This window comes from Pelodiscus sinensis, chromosome 26, assembly GCF_052426305.1.
Source record: "Pelodiscus sinensis isolate ZL-2025 chromosome 26, ASM5242630v1, whole genome shotgun sequence".
Classification (NCBI taxonomy): domain Eukaryota; kingdom Metazoa; phylum Chordata; order Testudines; family Trionychidae; genus Pelodiscus; species Pelodiscus sinensis.
In genome coordinates this window covers 13,764,691-13,784,105 of record NC_143077.1, presented here as the reverse complement: position 1 = coordinate 13,784,105, position 19,415 = coordinate 13,764,691, and the positions used below count along the sequence as shown (strand labels likewise).

Below are 19,415 nucleotides of genomic sequence, written 5' to 3'. Positions count from 1 at the left end.
TGGGGACATCCTACCCACATCCCCCCAATTTTCCTATGCCGAATATGAAACACCTCTTAAAATTACTCATATTCAAGCGAGTTCAAAGGCAATCAGGACTATGCAGTACAACAGGGCTACTCAACATGCGGCCCGCAGCCCGTTTGCAGTGCCGTTTGGGTTTACGCGGGGCTCACAGGTGGGATCCTTGCACACAGCCACCACAGGGGACATGCTCCACAACAGCGATTCAATATAATCTTCTTTGGATATGCGTTTTAGTAGTTACATTCCTGGACTGTCATTGCTCATTAAAAGTGCTGTCATATGGGTGGTCAAATTTTATTAATATAATCAGAAATGACAAATGGAGCCTGTGTGGTGTGTAGTTTTCCCTTAATCTTTGTATTCATGCCCCTCAGTGTGAAAGAAGCTATTTGCATGTGTATGCAACCACACTTAAGCTGCGGTTCTCAGCAGGTGCTGAAAGTATCATTGTGGCCCCCGGGGCTTCCAAAGCTGAATAGCCCTGCAGTACAACATTCACATTAACGTCAACATGACTGAGCCCCTTTAAAAAGAAATAGCTGCATAACTTGGGTCTTTTTATTTAGCTTATTGTCAAGGTTTGCTCGGGGAGAAGTGACACATTCTTGTACCCTTCTCTCTCAGTGATGGGGGTGACCGATGGGCCCTACCCAGAGCTCTCCACCCTCTATGCCTGACCGATGGACATGCCTCTCCTGGTACCCGGTGCCGCATCTTCTTAAGGCAACATGTGGGAAGCCCCTGGGGTCAAGGGCTCCCTTCTGCAGATTTCTGTCAAGAGTTCACACCAGAATGTGGCCAGCAGCAGCCGTTTGACACTGTGTGGAAGGGAAGGGACTGGAGCTGCTTCCAGCTGCATGGGAGTGGGGCTAGGGATAGAGATGACCTGCCTTGCTTCCGGAGGACACTCGTCTCTTCCCTCCCACCCCTTGTTCCTCTATGGCTGGAAGCAGCTTGTCCCTTCCTGCCCGTACAATCCAGAAAGGCAGGTAACACCTCCAAGCTGTAGCTGGCCACCGACACCCCAACTGCCTCCAGTCTCCTGGCTATAGGCAGGCAGGAAGCAGTTCAGCCAGAAGGATGCACTGAGCACCAGGGCCAGCCTGGCAGCGGGTGCTTCAGGGAACAAGACCAGAGAGGTGGCTCAGCAGGGGAGGCTGCTTTGAGGACAGAGCAGCCCTGCAGGCAAGACCTAGGGCAGGGAGCAACATGTGAAGAGGGTGCTAAGCGCTCCTGCCTGGGGACCTGCAGGATCCTGGCACAAGAAAGCTGGAAACAGCTTCCTTCCCACCACTCCAGAACTTAGCTGAGGGGCATCCCCCTGCCAGGGCTTTGGCAGACGCAGGGCGTGACTCCTCAGAACCACAGGCCAGAGGGTCCTAAGCTTTCTTTGGGGCCAGCCCAGCCAGAGGCAATGGGGGATAGAAGGAACGTGCCAGTCAGGCTGCTGTGAGCTGAATGATCTGGCCAGGGCTGGTTCTCCACGGTGCCAGGAGCAGGATACACCCTTCCAAGAGGGGATCAGAGGAGCAGCGGACTTGGGGTTGGAGGAGCAGGGAAGGGACAGTGAGAAGAGAAGCACGTAAACAAAGGATGCTTGGGCAGCAGAGGTGACATACGACCAGCCACGCACGCTCACCCGCAAGCAGCCAGTGCTGGCTGAAAATGGGGCGAGGGAGTCAGTTGAAGGAGCCTGCTGGCCTAGCATGGACCCCCAGCAGGGGGAGCAGCCAGCTGTGCCCTGAGCACCAGCCTTGCTCCCTCATCCAATGTCAGCACCTGGACCCCCCTCTCATTGCTGATGGAAGGGGAGAGACTGAAAATACATGACCATTTACCTGTTTTATAAAAAAAGAAAAAAAAAGGGATGCCTGCGGGAAGGAATGTCCCTTTAAAATGAGATATCTGGTCACCCTACGTGCAGGACGCAAGACAATCTCCCTTCACCCTGCCCCACCTCTTCCTACCCCGTTTCATCCCCACTCTACCTGTCCCCAAGCACTGCCCTGCTCCACCCCACCCCTTCCAGCCCCTGCTCCACCTCACCCAGCCTTTTCCTGCCCCTGCTCCACCCTCTCCCCCCACTGCACCCCTTCCCCGAAGCCTCCTCCACCAAGCAACATGACCAGGGAGATTATCAGAGGGCCTCGTACAGGGCAGCAGCAGGAGTTGTCCCCCGCACTCACGGTGGTAGGAGCAGTGGGATGCGGAGTGAACCAGCAGCCTGCTCTGATCTGCCACCCCTCTTCCAGCTGGGTCGCACTGCTTCCCCGCAACGGCAGGAAGTGGAGCAATCTGGCCCCAGCCCACTCTGTTCTGCTCCCCCAAACTAGGGATGTAATAGTGTAGTTGATTAACCAATTGACTGAAAAGCAAAAGTTCATCGGTTAATGCTACAGACCACATGCATCCTTCCCCCTTCCCCTCCCTTGTCAGTACATTTTTTAGCAGGTTGGCCAGCAGCCCGGCTTGCGCCAGGTCTGGGACCTACTCCCACTGCAGCTCTGCATTTAAAGTGTATTAGGAGCCGGTCAGGCAGCCCAGCTCAGTTCTGGCTCCAAGTCCGGGAGCTCAGACCCACCCCTGGACAAGGGCTGCGACACCCCACGCTTCTGCCTCTGTATCGGAGGTAGCAGTGCAGGGTAACAGACAGCTAGTCTGTGAGGGAAGCTGGTTTTTAAACTGTCTCCCCTCATGGACCAGCTCCTGCCTAGCACCCTGCACTGCTGCAGAGGTAGCAGCGCGGAGTGGCAGGGGGCTCCTCGGGAGCGGGGCCAGAGAGCACTGGCTGCTGGCCCTGCCCCCAGGGACTATGGAATAGTCGAGTAACCAATAAGAATTCATGAGTTAATCGACTATTCAATTAACCGATATTTAACATCCCTGCCCCAAACACGGCACCACTCCGCTTCACATGGCTCCCGCTGCCACTCAGTGCTGGGGCCTGATCCCTGCTGCCAGCCCCAGCCCCGGCCAGGAAATCTCCCAAACTATCCTGGACTCTATGGGCTAATCTACACACATGGGACCATCCCATCCATCAGGCAGTTGGGGTGGCTTGACTAAAGCCTGAGCCCCAAGCTCTGGGGTGCGGGGAACAAAGCTTAAGCTCAAGGGCTTTCGCCCCAGGCAAGGGGTCTGTACCCTAGACCCCAGCAAGTCTCAAGCTAAGTCTACACTGGCACTTTACAGCTCAAACTTTCTAGCTCAGGGTGTGAAAATCACCCTTCCCCACCCCCAACACAGCAAGTTACAGCGCCATAAAGCATCAGTCTGGAAGCCATGCTCCCAGCGCTGTTAATGACTCCCGTCATGGACATGGTTTATACAAAACACCGGGACACCTCACCCCCAGCGCTCACGTGCAGTTTAAAACACTGTAGACAAATCTTAAGCCAGCCCTTGCAACCCCATTCAAAGGGGACCACAACTCACGTGGGGGTGCTGGCCGGCAGTTTGAGAACTGCTTGTCTAGTACACACATGCAAAGCTGCTTGGGAGGATCATGTTTTAATACAAGAGCAATCCCAATGCCCATGTTGAAACATGGGCCACTCTCGTCTGATGGGCACCGAGTTTATTTTAACCACTCAATAGAATTCTGTGAAGACCAAAAAGCTCTAACAGCGTACTAACATGTTTAACACACTGCGCTCCCGTCACGTTTTATGCAACCATGCCTCTCCCAGTGCATTTAAATTGCACTTTAAAAAGCATCCTAAACCTTCCTCCCTGGAAGACACATACATTTCCCGCTGACATTTAGGATATTCCAACACTCTTAAAACAAAATAAAGACACATGGATGTGAGTCTCCAAAGTTAAAAGCAATTTTGTCGAGGACAGTTATAATGCACAGACGAGATCTCACCTTTGTATGCCCTTAAACTGCCTTCATTACTTTCTATCCACAGAAACCATGTCACTGACAGGTGTCAGCTTCTCAAATTCTTCAAGGTATATATAAGTTAGTCTGTAAGTGCCCAGAACTAATTGTTGTTTTTAAAGTTACAGACTAACAGGCGACCTCTTTGAGACTTTTAGATTTCCTGACACATTCCAAGCTGATTGCCACCAACACAGTGAACTAGTGGATTAATGTTTTCCTGTAGATGTCTCTCTGATTCCCAAGAAATTTGCAGGGCTCGGTGATGGTGTAATCTGGTCACGCCCATTGAAACATACTCTTGCATTGCACTATACACCCAGCTTAAGTAGGAAAGTCTTCAGATAAACACCTCAATAATAGGATCCAAAAATGAAAATGATTTGGGGTATGGAACAGCTGCCATATGAAGAGAGATGAAGAAGACTGTGATTTTTCATCTCAGAAAACAGAAGACTAAGGGGGGGGGGGATATGATAGAGGTCTACAAAATGACGACCAGCGTGGAGAAAGTAAATAAGGAAGAGTTATTTACTCGTTCCCATAAAACAAGAACTAAGGGACATTACATGAAATTAATAGGTAGCAAGTTTAAAAAAAACAAACAGAAAGGACATATTTCTTCATACAATGCACAGTGGAACTCCCTGCCAGAGGATATTGTGAAGGCCAAGACAGGTTCAAAAAACAGAACTAGATAAATTCATGGAGATTAGCTCCATCAATGGCTGTTAGCCAGAATGGGCAGGAATGACGTCCCTAGCCTCTGTTTGCCAGAAGCTGGGAATGGGCAAGGGGAGGGATCACTTGATGGTTACCTGTTCTGTTCATTCCAGCTGGGGCATCTGGCATTGGCCACTGTCAGAAGACAGGACACTGGGCCAGAAGGACCTTTGGTCGGACCCAGTATGGCCGCTCTTGTGTTCTTTATTTTGTTAGCTGACATTCTTTGTTTCCTCCCATCCCTCTTCTAAGTGGCACTGGGCACCCACACAATCTTTTAGAACACTAAGGCCTCTGCTATACGGGATGAAAAGACACCAAAAATCACTAAGCCAAGTTGATTTAGAAAAGAGCTCTAAGCTAGGTAGAGACCTTAGGCTGGCATGGGTTTTAATGATTTTTTTAAGCCAGTTTAATTCAGTCCACACACTGTCCACACCCAGTATGGCTACAAATAAGTTTAAATCTTGTTTAACTTAATTCATCAATATAGATGGAGTCCATGCCCACATCCAACTGAGGGCTCACTGTCTACAAGTTTGTTGATCATAGGGAAATCTTCAAAAGGAATTTCACTCCCAATATATAGAACAGTATACTGTAAGGCTGTGTCTAGACTGGCCAGTTTTTCCAGAAAATCAGCCGCTTTTCCGGAAAAACTTGCCAGCTGTCTACACTGGCCGCTTGAATTTCCACAAAAGCACTGACTTCCTACTGTAAGAAATCAGTGCTTCTTGCAGAAATACTATGCTGCTCCCATTCGGGCAAAAGTCCTTTTGCGCAAAAGGGCCAGTGTAGATAGCTCAGCTTTGTTTTCCGCAAAAAAGCCCCGACCGTGAAAATGGCGATCGTGGCTTTTTTGCGGAAAAGCGAGTCTAGAATGGCACGGACACTTTTCCGCAAAACGTGCTTTTGCGGAAAAGCGTCCGTGCCAATCTAGACGCTCTTTTCCGAAAATGCTTTTAACGGAAAGCTTTTCCGTTAAAAGCATTTCCGGAAAATCATGCCAGTCTAGACATAGCCTAAATGTTCAGGAAGTTTGATGAAGCTGAGGGAAGTTAGAGAGGTTACTGACTAGGCTGTCCCTACCAATCCCTCAGAATATGAAGCCATGTAGGATACCACAAGATTTGGGGCATCAAATAGCCCCAAATATTGTGGTGCCCTAGGCAGTTGCATGCTGCAGTGTGAACCGTTGTGGGCTCTGGCAGCCAGTCCCCCAATGTTTCCCTCCAACCTCTTCCCCTAAGCGATATGGCTGGGAACCAGAAGAACAGAGCGGGCTGGGGCAATGTCTCTTTGCTTCCTCCTGCCATCCCACTGGGATGGCAGGCCTGCCCCCGCAGCCCTTGAGCACTCACATCCCAGCAGAGGGGCTGGCCACCTGTGCAGGGCTACATAGGGCACCAGAAATGCTAAGGATGGCGCCTGGATACAGATTCTACTTCAGGGGTCCTGAAGGAAAAACAGAAAGTCTTCATAGAAATCCAGAGTCAGAAGAGACTATCCTGTTTTCTCCCACCAAAAGTTGAAATAGAGGACATCCTCCTTCCCTTACCAATTCTGCAGTGAGAGAAAGAGGAACATGGTAGGGGGCTCCTGACTGATAGGATACTCTACCAGTCCATTTTATCTCCTGCCGAAACGTTAACAGCGTTCATATTTTCTTATGACACCGTGTTCGAGTGGAATTTAGCGAGCACTCCCGCTCAAGAAGATCGCACTAATGAGATACAGGGTACGTGATGCTAGTGAGGAGTCACTGCACAACCACAAGAACAAGCAGGGTAGATGGGACGAGTTAGAATCTTGCTTTGGTTAAGAAATAACTGTTTGTCTCCCACCTCAATCCCGGGCTATCGGGATTTTATTTTGCAACACAGAGGGCTTGTTTTTAGCATTTCATGGATTTGTTGTTGGCCTGGACCACTTCATGCTAAAGGATTACCATTCAACAAAAATGGCTCAATGTATTGTTATGTATGGAATTACTGAAAGAAATCGACCGATCACCAGATGAGTTTGTGATCTTAGAAAATTTTAAACCTAAGCAAAAGGCTGAGAGATAAAACAGGCAGCACATGAGTCTTTCATTGAGAGAGGCTATTTCAAAGAGTGCCAGGAGCTCCCTAGAACTGGAGGTCCCCACCGGTGAATGGCCTATGCCCCTCCACTGTGACCCTGTCCATGCTCTGTGCCAAGGCCACACAGTCTCTCTGCCTCTTCCCCCTAGGCCCTGCCTCTTCCTGCTCCCACTCAGCCTCTTCCCAGGCCCTGCAGCTCATTCTTCTCCACCCCCTGTCACTCACCCTTAAGGCAGGGGAAAAAAAATGAGGGGCCAAGGCCAGGAGTTCTGGAACAGCGGAGGCCAGGGGGCCTAGATGTCATTGCTTTTAAAAGTGGAATATACCCTCCCACCTTCTTCCCCTGCCTTAGAGGTGAGCAACAGGGGGAGGGGGCAGAGAGGAGTGAATGGCAGTGATGCCACCGGGGCAGGGTCACAGGAGCCTCCCCACTTCTGGGAAGCTTCCAGCACTCCTGCTCCAGGGCACAAAGGTGGCAGGCCAGTGCACCTCCACAGGGAGGCGACTTGCCCAGTGCGTGGCGAGCCTTTTTTTGGGGGGGGGGGGGGGGGAGAAGGCTTAGCCTCCCTGAGCCTCTTACACAGGCCATCCATGTGCAGATACCAGCGATATAAAAACTGCCTAAATTGGTTAACCAGTTAAATGATCTGTTTAACCGGTTAGCCACTGGCCGCAAGCTCCAGCCCCGACTCAGCCAGTGGGGACTGCTCCAGCCCTGCCACAACGGGGATCCTGGCGGGGGTGCTGTTAATTCAACATATGTATTCATGCTGTAAACTAAACCCTTTTTCTGCCTGTCAGCTTAATAACAGTGCTTGAAAACTGGCTACACACTTATTCAGTCATTTCATTAAAACCATCAGAGATGTGCATAGTTCTACTGGAACTTTCCATAGCCCAACGCCCTGATGCAGTGGTTCCCAGCCTTTTTTATACCGCAGACCTGCAAACCCATTCAAACACTTTTGACGGACCAGTAACATTTTATTTACATATTCACTATGAAACAATGAATATGCAATTAAAATGTTCCAGTTGACCAAAGGCCTCCCGAGTCGCCACAAACAGCCAGCTTCAGCTCGGGCAGCCGCCTGCCATGTGGTTAGCCGGCTGCTGTGCAGCAGCTCAGGGGGCTGGGATGTACCCCAGCCCCCAGAGCTGCCACAAACAGCTGGCTTCAGCTTCAGCAGCCCACTGCCTGGCAGCCAGCGATTCGTGGCACAGCACCGGTCCATGGACTGGAGGTTGGGAACCTCTGTATTGATGGAACATCAAGTACATTTGTTCCAGGAGCAGGAAGCTTTTTGAATTGTTTAAAAGGTCCTTTGCACCTTTAGAATCCCCAAGCAAAGTCAAATCCCCTAGGGCAGGGGGCTGGACTTGATGACCTTCTGAGGTTTCTTCCAGCTCTATGGTTCTATGAAAGTCCAAGTGGGTGGGGAAATATCTTTTATTGTATCAGCTTCTGTTGAGTTACATACAGCTCTTCATGTCACACGAGCAGTGTGCATTTATATCTGCAGGAGGACGATGCCTTGACCTTAAAAACTATCTTCACCTTAAAAGCAACAAACAAACTCTGGTCACAATTAGGGATGTTAAAAAGCATTTAATTAATTGTGTAGTCACTGAAATTTTCAGTGGTTACTGTTACACATGGGGTGACAGTTGGCTCCCTGGGAGCCACTGCACGCAGGGAACTCACATCAGATCCCACCTACCCCTCCTCGCTGCTGCCTCTGATACAGAAGCAGCAGCACGGGGCAGGCAGCTCCCCGGGAGATGCTGTATGCAGGGAGCCGGCTTTGAAGCTGGGTCCCGGTGCGTATCAGGAGCCTGCATGCACACGATTACACTTTCACATCCCTACTCACAAGACATGTTGTACTTCCTCAACCTCTTCCACCACAACAGGACAAGTAAGTGTTAGCCTGCAACATCTCTGTCTTTTGAACATCTCTGGCCGCCATCACCTTAACAGGATTCTTATTTTTAAGAACATTCTTTCTGTTTTCGTACGATAGTGTCAGAAAGCTGCCCTCTAAAATTCAGGATCTATTCAGTGGGTTGGTACCGCTATATAGAAAAAGCACATACTGAGGTGGAGAACACAAGACTCTGAGGGCAGGGGTAACTAAGTTCCCTCTCAGCTGCCCACTAAGCCCCACGCAGGGATTCAGGGTTGTGGCAGGGAAACGTGCCTCTCGCTGCCGGCCCCAGCACCGACTAGGGATGTTAAACATGGTGTATTTGTGTAAATATGTAACCACTGACATTTTTAGTGATTACACATGTACACTGGGGGGAGGGAAGAGCTGGTGCTTGCGGGGACCCGTCTTAAGCCGGCTCCGCCATCGTCCTCCGCTGTCTCTGACGGAGAGGCAGCAGTGCCGGGGCAGGGAGCTCTGTGGAAGCCGGTATGCGCAGGGAACTAACTTGAAAGCTGAATTTCTGCATGTACCAGCTCCCACCCAGCCCCTCCTGCCCATGCTGCTGCCTCTGTGGGAGGTGGAGGGGTGGGCAGGAGAAGGCTCCAGGAGCTGGCTTAAAAGTCAGCTTCCCTCAAACACGGGCTCCCACCTCTTCCTCCTTTCCTCCCTCCCCCCCCCCGATACAAAGGGGGCAAGAAGGGGTAAGTATAACCATTAAGATTAGCCATTAAACGATTACACGCTCACATCTCTAGCATGGACCTGCCCTGGACTTGCTGGGATGGGAGAGAGGAGCCACAGCCACAACACAGCCCTGGTATGGGGCTGCTGCAACCATGGAGAGGTGCATCTCACCTGTCCTTGAGCTGCTCGAAAGGTGTGGAGGGGGGTAAAGTCCTCTCTTCCCAGGGCATCCTGCTCCCCCAAACCCATCATCCCCCAGCCCAACCCAAGAGCCACACCCTCAACCAGAGCGCTCACTCCCTGCATTACAACTCTCAGCTCCCTCCCACACTCCAAATCCCACATCTCTGGATCCACCCCAGAGATCACACCCCCAGCAAGAGCCCTCACGCCCCAACCCTCTGCCCCAGCCCTGAGCCCCCTCCACGCCAAACTCCTCAGCCCACTCCCACCACACATCACCTCCACGTTGGTGCCCATAACAAAATTCATTCCACACACGGACATAACAAATTTGCGGGAACTCTGGCAAGGGATGACTGTGTCATTACATCCACCTTCCCTTCTCACACAAAACTACAAACAATCTCTGGAGAGCCTGTTTGAGAGGGCAGCCCAACGAAGACTGGACAGATCTGCCTTCCATCACCTCATAAATCCAAGGAGAAAGCAGTGTTAGTCTCCACTGAGAGCAGAGAAGACTGAAGTTTACTGCCCCGACCATTTATTTTTAGCTGCTTTTGTGCAAGTTTAGTAAGAAAAACAAAATCAACCGAGAGACTGAATAATTTACACAGATGTAAGTGCTTTCCAGCTCCATATATCAAAGCGCTTTTTGCAAAATATGGCATGTGTTTTTGACTCATGGTGCAAATAGGAAAACAGAAGCAGAGAGCGCTGAAATGACTTGACTCACTCAAGGAGCACTCCCCCGGAGCTAGGAACAGACCCCAGGACAGACTTCCAAAGTTCATAGTCTACACTCAGCAAACAAAGTAATCAAATTCTACTTTAAAAATCTGAAGCACTGCTACCCAGTGTACATCAGTACTCTTCCACTCCAAGAAGTCAGAGCAACAGTACGCCAGAATTCGAGATCGCAGCTGTCCCTCTGTATAAAGCAAGCAAGAAATGGCAGAGATAGAATAAAGCAGAAAGAAGACTGCTGATCCCACTTTCCAGAATATGATAGGTACTCCTAAAAGCTCACTGCTGCCATACACAAGTTGGCCATCTGCATCATTTCCCTATTGCAGATGTATAAAATGTTTAATTGCAGTCAAGTCTGGGGAATTTTACAGGGCTCTGTAAATCAGTGGCCAGGCGCCTGATAGGCAGCAGAAAGCAGGATCAGAGATTGTTTCTTACCTAATGCAGCACAGAACCTGACTATAGTGATAAGCAAGGACAACACGTTGCACAGTAAACACATTTTGAACACAGCAAAGAAAGGAAGGACGGACACAAAGTAATTCCACTCCAGCTACTCTTAGAACCAGACACTTCCCCAAGTGTGACTGGTTACACAATCCTAGCATTCCATTCCAATGTACTCCACAGCTTCACCTGCAATCCCTGCCTCAGCCCCAACCACAGACTGCTATGCTTCTCTTGCCCTCCATTACTCACCGAATGCAGCTGGGCTTCCCGGTCTCGAGAACAGTGCCTGCCCCATGCTTGGATTCTTTTCAAAGTAGCTCCCTGAAGACGGTGGGAGGGTCGGGGGATACCACCAGCCTGGGAGAGTACTTTAGCCTTTTTTTAAAGAGAGAAATCCACACTGGAAAGTGGGGGAAATCCTGAGCTTTGCAACCGGGGAACGCAAGAACTCAGGAAATGGCATGGGTGTCAGCCAATCCACCGCAGCTCCTGTTCTTCCTGTATCCTAGGCCCAGGCACTTGTGAGTCTCATAAATAAGCTTCCATGCCAGCTCCCTTCAAGCAGGAATGCCTGTCATTCCAGAGTGCACACTAGTTAGGGTTGAAGCTCAGGAAGGGGAGGAGACTGCCAACCACACTCTAGCCACTTAGCTACATGGTCCAAATGATCAACACCCTCTTCGCTCCTTACATCAAGTTTAGCAGGAATGCACCAAGTGATTGCAGGAAGCAGGGGGTGAGAGTTTTTACCAGAAAATAGTTTGCAAACAGTATTGCAGCCATTTCTATTACAGCGTACCTGAGACTACAACAAACACACAAACAAAACCTGTTTGCTCCCATCAAGTCCCTTTTACTAAAACAATACAGACAGAACTTGATATTTTACAAAAGCCTGGTGGGTGATACAATTAAAGAAGCATCAGATTATATTTTTCAAAACCTATATACTTGCATTACAACGTCCAGAACTAATGAACTGTAAAAAGTTGTGTTTTCTTTTCATTACTTAGCTGTTTGGGTACTTTTTGTAACTTCTGCTTGGGCAGTAAAACAAAATTAGTGTCTATACAGGTTCTCATGCATGATGCTGTGATGTTTATATTGCAAACTCTGCAGGGAGGATATTTGCACTGCAACAAAACAATATTTCAAATACATTTATATCAGAATAGTTGGAGGGGAGTTAAAACTGCAACCTAAATGCGCAGCCTGCCTGATGTGACAGTTACCACCAATAACAGGGAATCAGGAAAATCTCCACATTTAGATTTTCTTTGCAGAAAAATCTTATGTTTAAATTAAAAAACGGAAACAATTTTTTGTAAAACCCAGAAAAATTCTCTGTGGTATCCGGAACCCAAATACTGACACATCACAATAACACATTGACAATACACACTGACATCACAATAGTGAATGGAAAGCAAAAAGTTAAAATGACCTGAAGTTCTCCATACTCCAGGAGAGTGAAATGCAGAAATGAAGCAGCAGAGAATGCTATTTTAAAAATTCTGTTTTGATCATCCAAAATAGCAGCTGTAACATAGGTAAGGAAGGGTTATTTAAACACCTAATCTGACAATGTCTCTTTAAAATAAAGTCTGCTACAGCATCTTCTTCCAGTATGGCATTCTGCTCCTAACCCAGCTCTCTATTTTAGTTCCAACCACCACTAAAGTCCAATCTGGACAGCCGTATGCATCACAGCTCTTCTATTTCAAGAAACAGAAGTCACCCTCCCCAGCACCCTGCTGGATAAAACTATCACATTTCCTAATACAAGTACTGGTCACAGGCAGCCAATTCAGGTGGCCAAAGGACATAGCCATTTTCCAAAGGAGGTATCAGTCCATGTCAAACTAGCAGCTCTTTGGAGTGGTCATCCATAACCAGTCACAGGCATAGACACAGAGTACTGCAGATTAGGTTAACAGTTTAAGAAAAGTCTCTGGTTTGGGGAAAGACTGGGAAAGTCAACCCAGCTTGGCAATCAGGCCTGCTACAGCTGTAAACCTTTAATGTTGATCATCTCCCTTGGCAGCTAAGTTCCCCTCAAGCTGCGTGGCCCTACAGCTTCCCATTAAGCCTCACATAGGGGCCTGGGCTGCAGCAGGGGAAGCTCTCTCCCCCCAAAACTTGACGCTTCTGTGGCTAGTCAAGGGGAGCCTCTCCCCAAAGAACCCAGCACTGAACTACCACTACCACAGTTGGGGGAAATGAAGCCCCTCCTTGCTGCCCAGATAAACCCAAGCCCTGACCACCTGCCCCACCTTGAGACCCCCCCAAGCTCTGAGCACCCTCCTGCACTCCAAAGCCCATACACCCAGACCAGAGCCTGTACCCCCTCCTGCACCCTAACCCTCAGCTTTGAGCCCCTCCCCAAACCTGGAGTCCTCCATCTTCCACTCCAGAGTCTGCACCCCCAGCCAGAGCCCCTTCACCCTAACCCTCAGCCTCACCCTAGACCTAACAACCAAAGCCAGAGCCCTCACACTCCATCTCAACCCTGTGCCCCAGCGCTGAGCCCCCTCCCACACAGAACCCGCTGGGCCCCATTCCACCACATGCATTGTGTTACATGCACTACACCTCACCTCCACAAACAAGAAAATTCATTCCACTCAGGGTAGGCAAAAATTTGAGGGAACACCGTTTGGCAGACTTTAAATACAGAAATCCCAACCCTTGTGCATGACTATTACAGATAACTGAGGGTATTAGGGTTGCTCTACCACCATTACGGATATATTGAGCCAGTAGCCTCAACAATGACTGGCTGGCATGTATATAGCTTGGGACATGCTGTATAATTATAACTAAAAAAAAAATCACACTAATGCATTATGGGAAAAGATGGTAGCAACTCTGATACCTATACTGACAAGTTACCTGTGAGATCATGACACCTGCAAATTCACTGTTCCAGATTCAAGCACAGCTGTAGAACATGCACAAAAGATAGTGCTCAGCCTCTGCTTTACATGACACTGCTCCTGCTGAACAAATGATTCTTATTTCCAGGGACAGTTTCGATGAGACTAAATGGAGTAATGGAGTTGCACATAAACGGCTAACACGGAGGGAGAGGGGAATTCCATTCCCCTCCCCCACACAGAATTGATTAAAAATCTTGAGATCACTGTTCTTATCTCTACCCCCACCTCCCAATGAAGCATCTTCGTACTCCAATTAAATATATCTTGGTTACTGTTGCTGCTGACTCAGATAGGATCAGAAGTATTATGTCTTCACATCACTTTGTATCCATATTATGGGTAATTAAAATATCCTGATTTACCAAAAAATGGCCCAGTTCGGTGAAAGAGCTGTTTACTTTGAAACATGCAGAAAGCCTCTGAAATACACAACTGCATGAAAAAGACAAAGTCCAGAGGTAACAGGGCTACAAATTCTCTCTGAATCCACAGATGAGAATTGTCTGGTTTTCTCTGGGGGATAACAGGAACCAAACACTGACCTAGTCTCATATTAGCAAGCTGTGGGCTACGGTCTAAGGTAGGATTCCCTCTAGGCTAAGGTTAAAGAATCAATGTTCCCTTCCCATTTGAAGTAGACTAGGAAAAGCCTGCACACTTTGGCAAGACAAAAAGATAGGCCACTTTCAGGTATAGGTGCAGTTATGCCACAAACCAAGACCTGTTTGAGACACCACAGAAGCCAAGTATGGGCAAACCCAATTCAGGGAAAGGAACCTAGAGTAGGCGTGTGCATGTATTTCCCATTATAGTGATGTACTGATGACACCCCCAACTTAACAGGACACTTATTGCCTTTTAACTTAATTTACTCCTACCAGAAGATATTGTGGTACAAAGAGGTAATATCTGTTTTTTATTCCCCAGTAGAGTTGGGGGGGTCCCACATATGAAGCAGTTTGTTTACATGAACAGGGGTGTCCCTTGATCCTCATGAGAGATCTCAATGAAACATTCATGGAAGTACCCTGCAATCTCTTCCAAAGGTTTCTAGGGACGGCAGCCTTCAGTCTTGCTCTGTGTTAGGACAGTTTCTCATGCAATCAAAAGTCTTCCATCAGCAAAAGTTTGCAATGTAGACATGGCTGAAGTAATTACTACTCTTGGTGCCTGAGTGGGAGTTGCAGGACTCAATTTAGTCCCATAAAGTCTCAGAAACAGATCAGCAAAAACAGCAACATTCAACCTTCAAGGCCTTTTCTAAACACAATTGAGTCTAATGAAACTTCATTGGAGCTTCTAGCAAAAGTCAGCTTTCCAATAATGGAGGGGAGTGAGGGGGGGAGCAGAGAAGATCCAGCTACATCTGTGCAATTCCCTAGTGTAAATGCAGTTTTAACAATATAAAGGTACTTCTCCATATAATTTCTAAACCTGTATAGTTAAAGCATTACAAAAGTCATGTGCAGATTAGCTCTTATAAATGGTAATCAAGGAGGTGGCTAGCACTGCTTATAGAAAAGCTTCACAGGGTGGAAGTGTTCATATCTGCTCTCAAACATGAGAGTATATTGATCACACAGTAAAGAACTGCAAATTGTGGCTCAGCATGGTCTGAAGAGAGATCTAGGGATATCCTCTCCAGAACATTCTTGGAAAGCACCTTTATTTGGTGCGATATAAAGGAAACCACTTTCACCCAAGAAGTCCTTTTATGAGCACTAGAGGTAGAGTCCCCTCCAGCAGGGGAGATTTAGCATCTATAGAAGTGTGTGTGTGTGGGTGGGGGGGGGGGGGGGGGGGGGGTTTGAAATGAGACAAAAATCACGCCACACTTCCTGCACACTTCCTGACAGTTTAATGGCAGAAGCTTAACAAGGTGAATCCCATAAGCTCTATCTAGAACCAGACACTCGGGGCTGTCAATCCAGCTTCTTTCAAATCATCATCACAACATCCACTGGTTAGATGGAAGAAAAAAAAATCTGTCACTGGAATGCCTGATAGGAAGATATATGCAAGTTCTGCATCAGAGTCCAACCTCTTTTCCTAGGGCAAGAAGAAAGCCTCGTGTCCTCATCTAATTGAAAGCTGCCATCTGAGACTGGAGCACAGAAATAATATTAAAGCCACACCGCACTTCCTCCAAAGTATTTTATATTTCATGGATAGGGGGAAGCCAAGGCAGAAAGGTGAAGCAATCTGCCCAAGATCAAGCAGATCATCAGTAGAATCAAGCACAGAACACAGCTGTCCTGATAGTTCATTTCTGAACATTTTCAGCATCCGTTGAGCGAGATGGCACAACACTCCCCATCCAGACCAGCTTTTCCATTACAAAGCCAGCTGTCAGGCATTAGTAACTTGTTTGTCGTGTACATTTACTTTGGGACGGGTTCAGAGTTCCTTTTACAGTTTGAAACCCATCATGATCACGAGCACTAGCTGTTTTCTATACAGACAATTCTGACTGTAATGTGAAACTGAACAGTCACTCTGACATTTGTACTCCATGATTCAGCCATAGCAGAGTTAAAGAAGGGAGGATTGCATTACCCAATCCACACAAGCCTGAGCTGTCCATTCAAAACAAACTAATGATACTGGGTGTTTTCCTTCAGAGCCTGTCAACAACAGTGGCAACATACAGGAAGGGGTGGTAAAAACCAGGATTTTTTTCCCCAAGGTAGATGTACTAATTTTTAATAAGGTAAGGTAACTGTACTGGATTTATAATGTTTATATCACACACACACACACACACACACACACACCATTGTTCCCTTCACTTGAAGCACAAAGGTTTAACTGCATGTTAGTTTTTGTACATAATTAGGAAAATCCATATAAATGAATTAACTAAAAGGCTCTCCTCAAAGCAGAGTATCTGAACAAAATGCAGTATTCTCTCAGTCATGGGCTCAGCGTTCAGCTTCCTTGAATGTGCTATGAAAGCTATTTAACTTCATTTCCCATTACCCAATCATATGGAAACGGAATTAGCAATGACTGACTGACCAATGTAAAGTGAGAGGCTCCAAAGGTGGGTAGTAAATCTAAAAGGTCACAAGTTAATGTAACCTAACATATGATCTCCCTCCCTCTTCTACCAGATCATGATTAAGCTCTATGGAAATGGAAAGCATTTATTCACAAGTCAATCTGAAACTAAGGATGTGAACGGGGAACCGTTTAACTAGTAAGTATCACCCTGAGTGATGCTTACCCGGTACATGAGCAGAGGGCTGCTCCAGTTATGGAGGGGGAGGGCGGAAAGCAGGAGCTGCTCCCCCCCCGCCCCCAATGCTGGGCTGCAGAGGCTAGCAGCAGCAGCAGAGCATGTGAGAGGGAGGACAGAAGCCAGCCCCCTCCCCCACGCAGTGTGGCCAGCAATGCCAGCCCAGCAGTGGAAGAGGGGGAGGTGAAGAGGATCTCGCTATACTGAAGGTTTAACTGATTAACTGGATTTTACATCCCTACCTGAAACCCATTTAGATTTTGGGTACTTTGATCATACTTTTCTGTGCTGGAGACACCTTAGGAGGTCAGTGCAGTAAGCCACTTACTGGCCACCTGCTTTCCTTGTGAACTTCCTATTAAGTTTCTCAGTTTGCTCACCTTGTATCCAATGATTATTCAAAACTCCAGCTTCTTCCTCATCTCAAAGGAAGAGGGCAGGAAGTGTTGTGATCCCACAAGTTGAGAATAGCCACAGTGCTGCCGCTCTCCACTTAGCACACATACTGGATATCTGTGCTGGGTTGTCCATATATCTGAGAATTACACTGATCAAGTGGCTAGAGAACCAAGGATGTTTGCAAACCACTGTCTCTAGCCCAGCTAAAATCTTACATGGCACTTCTGTGCAGAGGTGCTGGGTGCCAAGTCATTGTTACTGAGGCCATAAATAAGCCTGTTTCTACTTACAGAATGGGGCTAAAGCTCAGAAACGCAACTCAAAGTAAGAGTGAAATTTATGTGGCACGATTCTCACAGGTGATGGGAAGCAGAGCGCCCCACCCACAGCACAGGTTGGCTTGGGAGATGGTGGTGGAGCAAAGCCTGCTGCATTACTCCACTTTCCCTCAGCTCCCACGGTGAGTGCAGGGGGCCCCCGAGCCCTGCTGCCGGCCCCAGCCTACCTAGGGCTAACCTGAGCTTGGCAGACCATCCCTTCCATAGGACAGCTGGGTAGCCACTGTGGGCGGTTCCCCAAAGCGACCATTCTATGGATAGGACGGTGCTCCGCATACCGCCCCCCAGGCAGCTGTGTGGAGCTAGCAGCCAGAAGTTGCCCTAGCCCTGTTGCACTACTGGTGGTGGTGCTGGGGGCCACCAAAGAGGTTTTAAATCACCAAGGGCAGCAAGCAGGGCCAGAGAAGGCATGTGGGGGAGGGGAGAGCACAGGCTGGGCTAAAAGATGCACAGGGTGGAGAACCCTGCCAAAAGGAGTCCCACTGGCCCACTAGGAGGATTTGAGGACTGGCACTGATCCAAAGGTAAACTGAGTTTGAGACTCCCTACTATAAGCAGTCTTTGAGATCCAGCTCCACCTTGGCTAAGTCATGATCATTTCAGGGATTCATGACTGTTTCCAGGCCGCGAACTCTTCGAGGCTGACTCCAATCACTCCACAGAGTATTCTGAAGTAGTATTCAAATACAGGCCGTCCTTGCTGTAAGTCCAAGATATGTTCCAAAAACTTGGCCTCATGGCGAAACAAGCGAATTTTTTTCCCCACAGCTGACTTCCATTTGTGCAAATTGGTTTTGGGATTTTTTTTTTTTTGCATGACTTAAGAGCGGGGAAGGGAGGACTTATAACACATTAGTTGCCACAAGTGTCAACAACATTAGTGCAGAACGGATGTATACCGGGGTGTCTTACAGCGGGGATGCCCTGTACACCAGCAGGATACATTTTAACAAAGCACCAAAGCAGCAGCAAAGTGACAGCACTACCAACACTCAAGCAATCAAGTGGAAAATGGTCCATCTGCCACATTCCAGCTACATTACTAGGAGGACACCACAAGTGGAATGTGGAAGCGTGCTTAACTTTAAGTTTTCCATTCTCTGAAAATTATAGTCAAATTCTAACCTCCCAAGTTTTACTCATTTCAAACCACCATCTCTTCTCTCAAACAGCAAGAACTGCGAGAAGCCAGACATTCAGAGTGAAACCAGGAGATCACGTGAGTCCTCCTAACGCAAACCACTAGGATGAAGGGGAACAATGTAATAGTCGCAGCATGGGTCACTCTCCTTTTATGATCTGTATCTGTAGAGTTTGCACAACTGTCTGTCCGTGAGTCCGTTCATCTGTCAGAGTCCAGTTGTTCAATAATTCCTCCTAACAGTAAGAGTTAGAGCCACCAAACTGGGTGTGCAGCTTCCTCTTATCCTAACTTACAACAAGGCCAGGGTTTGGTTGTGCCAAGAAAATGGGATGTGCCTGCAATAAGATTGTTTTCCGTAACAGGAAAATGGAGGGGGCTGACAGGAGAGAAAGTTATTTTGCGGTGACCATTGGGGATAGTGAGCATGGGAGACAGCAGAATGACCACAGGGAGACAGCCACACCAGGAAGACAGTGACCGGCTGGGGCCACGGCTCTCCATGTTGCCAGCCACTGGCCTAGGTAAGTAGCCCCCTGCCACAAACCCCTCAGCCACAAATACAGTGCCGTCCTCGTCCTCATCCTCAGACCTCCTCCACACCTCCCAGCCCCATCCTGACCCCTGCAGCCCTACTCCCTGCCC

The 19,415-nt window shown here is 48.2% G+C and overlaps 1 protein-coding gene across 6 annotated transcripts in view; it reads right to left on the bottom strand.

Moving 5' to 3' along the window:
• The window catches only part of PHACTR4 (phosphatase and actin regulator 4), a 117,884-nt gene that overhangs the window by 25,868 nt on the left and 72,601 nt on the right, over positions 1-19,415 (bottom strand). Inside the window, exon 1 of one of the 6 annotated variants that reach the window (XM_006121068.3) lies at positions 10,965-11,415. The exons of the other annotated variants lie outside the window; for them this stretch is intronic. Coding sequence (XP_006121130.1) covers positions 10,965-11,010 — 46 coding nt within the window. The 5' untranslated portion in view covers positions 11,011-11,415. Of the gene's footprint in view, positions 1-10,964; positions 11,416-19,415 lie in introns of those variants that run through there. 6 annotated transcript variants of the gene reach the window in all.